General features: G+C 36.1%; 1 protein-coding gene across 1 annotated transcript in view; it reads left to right on the top strand.

The window, feature by feature from the left end:
• Positions 1-2,088, top strand: part of SEC63 (SEC63 homolog, protein translocation regulator) — a 79,546-nt gene that overhangs the window by 56,869 nt on the left and 20,589 nt on the right. The window contains exons 15-16 of the mRNA XM_012804442.2: positions 1,755-1,814; positions 2,012-2,086. Coding sequence (XP_012659896.1) covers positions 1,755-1,814; positions 2,012-2,086 — 135 coding nt within the window. The remainder of the gene's footprint in view (positions 1-1,754; positions 1,815-2,011; positions 2,087-2,088) is intronic.

The raw sequence follows: 2,088 nt of genomic DNA, 5'->3' as shown, positions 1-2,088 counted from the left end.
GTTTATTCAGCTAGTGGTAGATTTTAACTAGTGATTTGGGGGTTTCTGCATCTGTAGGAAATACATGCTGCATTTAAATCTCATGTCTAAAATTGCTGATTGGAAAAGCATATTTTCTAGTTGGATGTATCATGTCAAAGATACTGGTTTTATGGTAGCAAATGGTAATGAAACATTTGTGTCGTGGACTCAGGATGTGATGTGCCTCCTTGAAAAAGAAACTCTCAGCCAATGCCAAAATTGGTTTCAGAATCCATATTTACTCTACCCACTTAATTTGCTATTCCCAGCCTGAGAAATGACCAAAAATTTGATCTTAGGCCATTGACATTTCTGGGGTAATTGGTAGAAAAAAAACTACCCTGGAGCAAGGGAAAGAACTGAGTATTTATCTTCCCATTCTTGTATGAACTGTATCTCAGAGTAATCAAACATTAGGACCTGGCTAATAAATGAAGAAATGAGGACGTTATGACAGAATTAGACGAGGGAATGGCAACTGTTTTCTGTAAAGGTTCAGAAAGTAAATATTTTAGGTTTTAACAAGCTGTACAATCTTTGTAGCAACGACTAAACTCACAAATGGACATGGTTGTGTTACAATAAAACTTTGTTTAAAAAGCAGGTGGTCTGCCAGGCACAGTGGCATGCACCTCTCTCTAGTCCCAGCTATGGAAGGCTGAGGTGAGGAGGATTATACCAAGACCTCATCTCTTTAAAAACAAAAACAGTAACTAAAAAAGGTGGTGGGCCATCCAGGGTGTTGACCCCTGAATTAGGCTCTCTCTGATCAGCTTGCAGGGGTGTCCAACCTGTGCCCTCATAGGGCCTTATGCTAATTTTATGAGGACATTTTCTTCTTTTTGCTTATCTGTGGTGTCAGATAGCACTGAAAGTATGCATGGACTATTTTTTGGTTTGTTTGTTTGTTTTTGCTAATCAGCTTTTGTTATTGTTTGTATGTGGTCCAAAACAATTTTGATACTTCCAGTATTAAGCAGAGCAAAATAAATAAATAAATAAATAAATAAGAGCCTAACAATTCTTTTTACTTAGTAGCTTAATAATACCAAGGAGTTCGTTAAATACAGCCCACACCATTTGTCATCTTCTACTGTAGATTCTTACTGGGTCCTTATTGGGATTCAGATTCTAAATTTACAGCTTCTGCACTGATGCTAAGTAGACTAAATGGTTGGTAGATAATGTTTTTAGGATATGTGAGTTTTTTTGGTGATCCACTTTTTAGTGGATCCAGTGAGCACTAAATGAGCACTTTTTAGTGGATCCACTGAGCACTGGATCCAATGAGCAGTTTCACCAACAATAATGAGTAAAGTAATGTTGGTCTTGTCAAGGTTTTAATGTCAGAAAATGTGATATATTAAAATTTTCATAATATCAAAATGTTCATGTTTGATTGCTATTAGAATAAAAGTGAAGTTATTAAAGTGTGAAATATTTTTTGCTTTACAATGTATTTTATATCTTAAGTCATTGCATTTATAAATTTAAATAGACTGTACTTTTCAAAATATATGTGTGGTCAAGACAGATCTGCGATACTACAGAAGGTAACTACCTGTGTATGGTGCATATTCATCACCCAGTAATTGCTAAGTGTTTCCTCCCCCTTCCTCAATTGTAGCTAGTTTAAAAAAGCTTTTTAAAAATATATGTTTTGAGAGATTGCTTTGTCTAAAAGATAAATAATAGGCTGACAGATTTTATATTTGTCTTCTTGCTACTCCTAGGAAGTATTTGAAAAGGAACAGTCCATTTGCGCTGCAGAGGAACAGCCAGCAGAAGATGGGGTAAAAACTTAAGTTTTCTGAACCTGTCTTTCCTGGTGAAGGAAATGTTTTATTTATTTCTCTGATTGACTTATATTGCTGTGGGAGAATAATTCAGTTTGCATTCAGTTTAGCCATTTCCATCTAAAAATTACTGTGACTTCCAAATGACCCTGCTGCTGTAACTTACGGAGCATGATGTGTGTTGTGATTTCCAGCAGGGTGAGACTAACAAGAACAGGGTAAAAGGAGGATGGCAGCAGAAGAGTAAAGCACCCAAGAAAGCTGCTAAATC

This window comes from Otolemur garnettii, unplaced genomic scaffold (genome assembly GCF_000181295.1).
Source record: "Otolemur garnettii isolate 467f Iridium unplaced genomic scaffold, OtoGar3 scaffold00002, whole genome shotgun sequence".
Lineage (NCBI taxonomy): Eukaryota > Metazoa > Chordata > Mammalia > Primates > Galagidae > Otolemur > Otolemur garnettii.
Note: the sequence above shows the minus strand (reverse complement) of the source record. Positions and strands in the feature narration are given on the sequence as shown.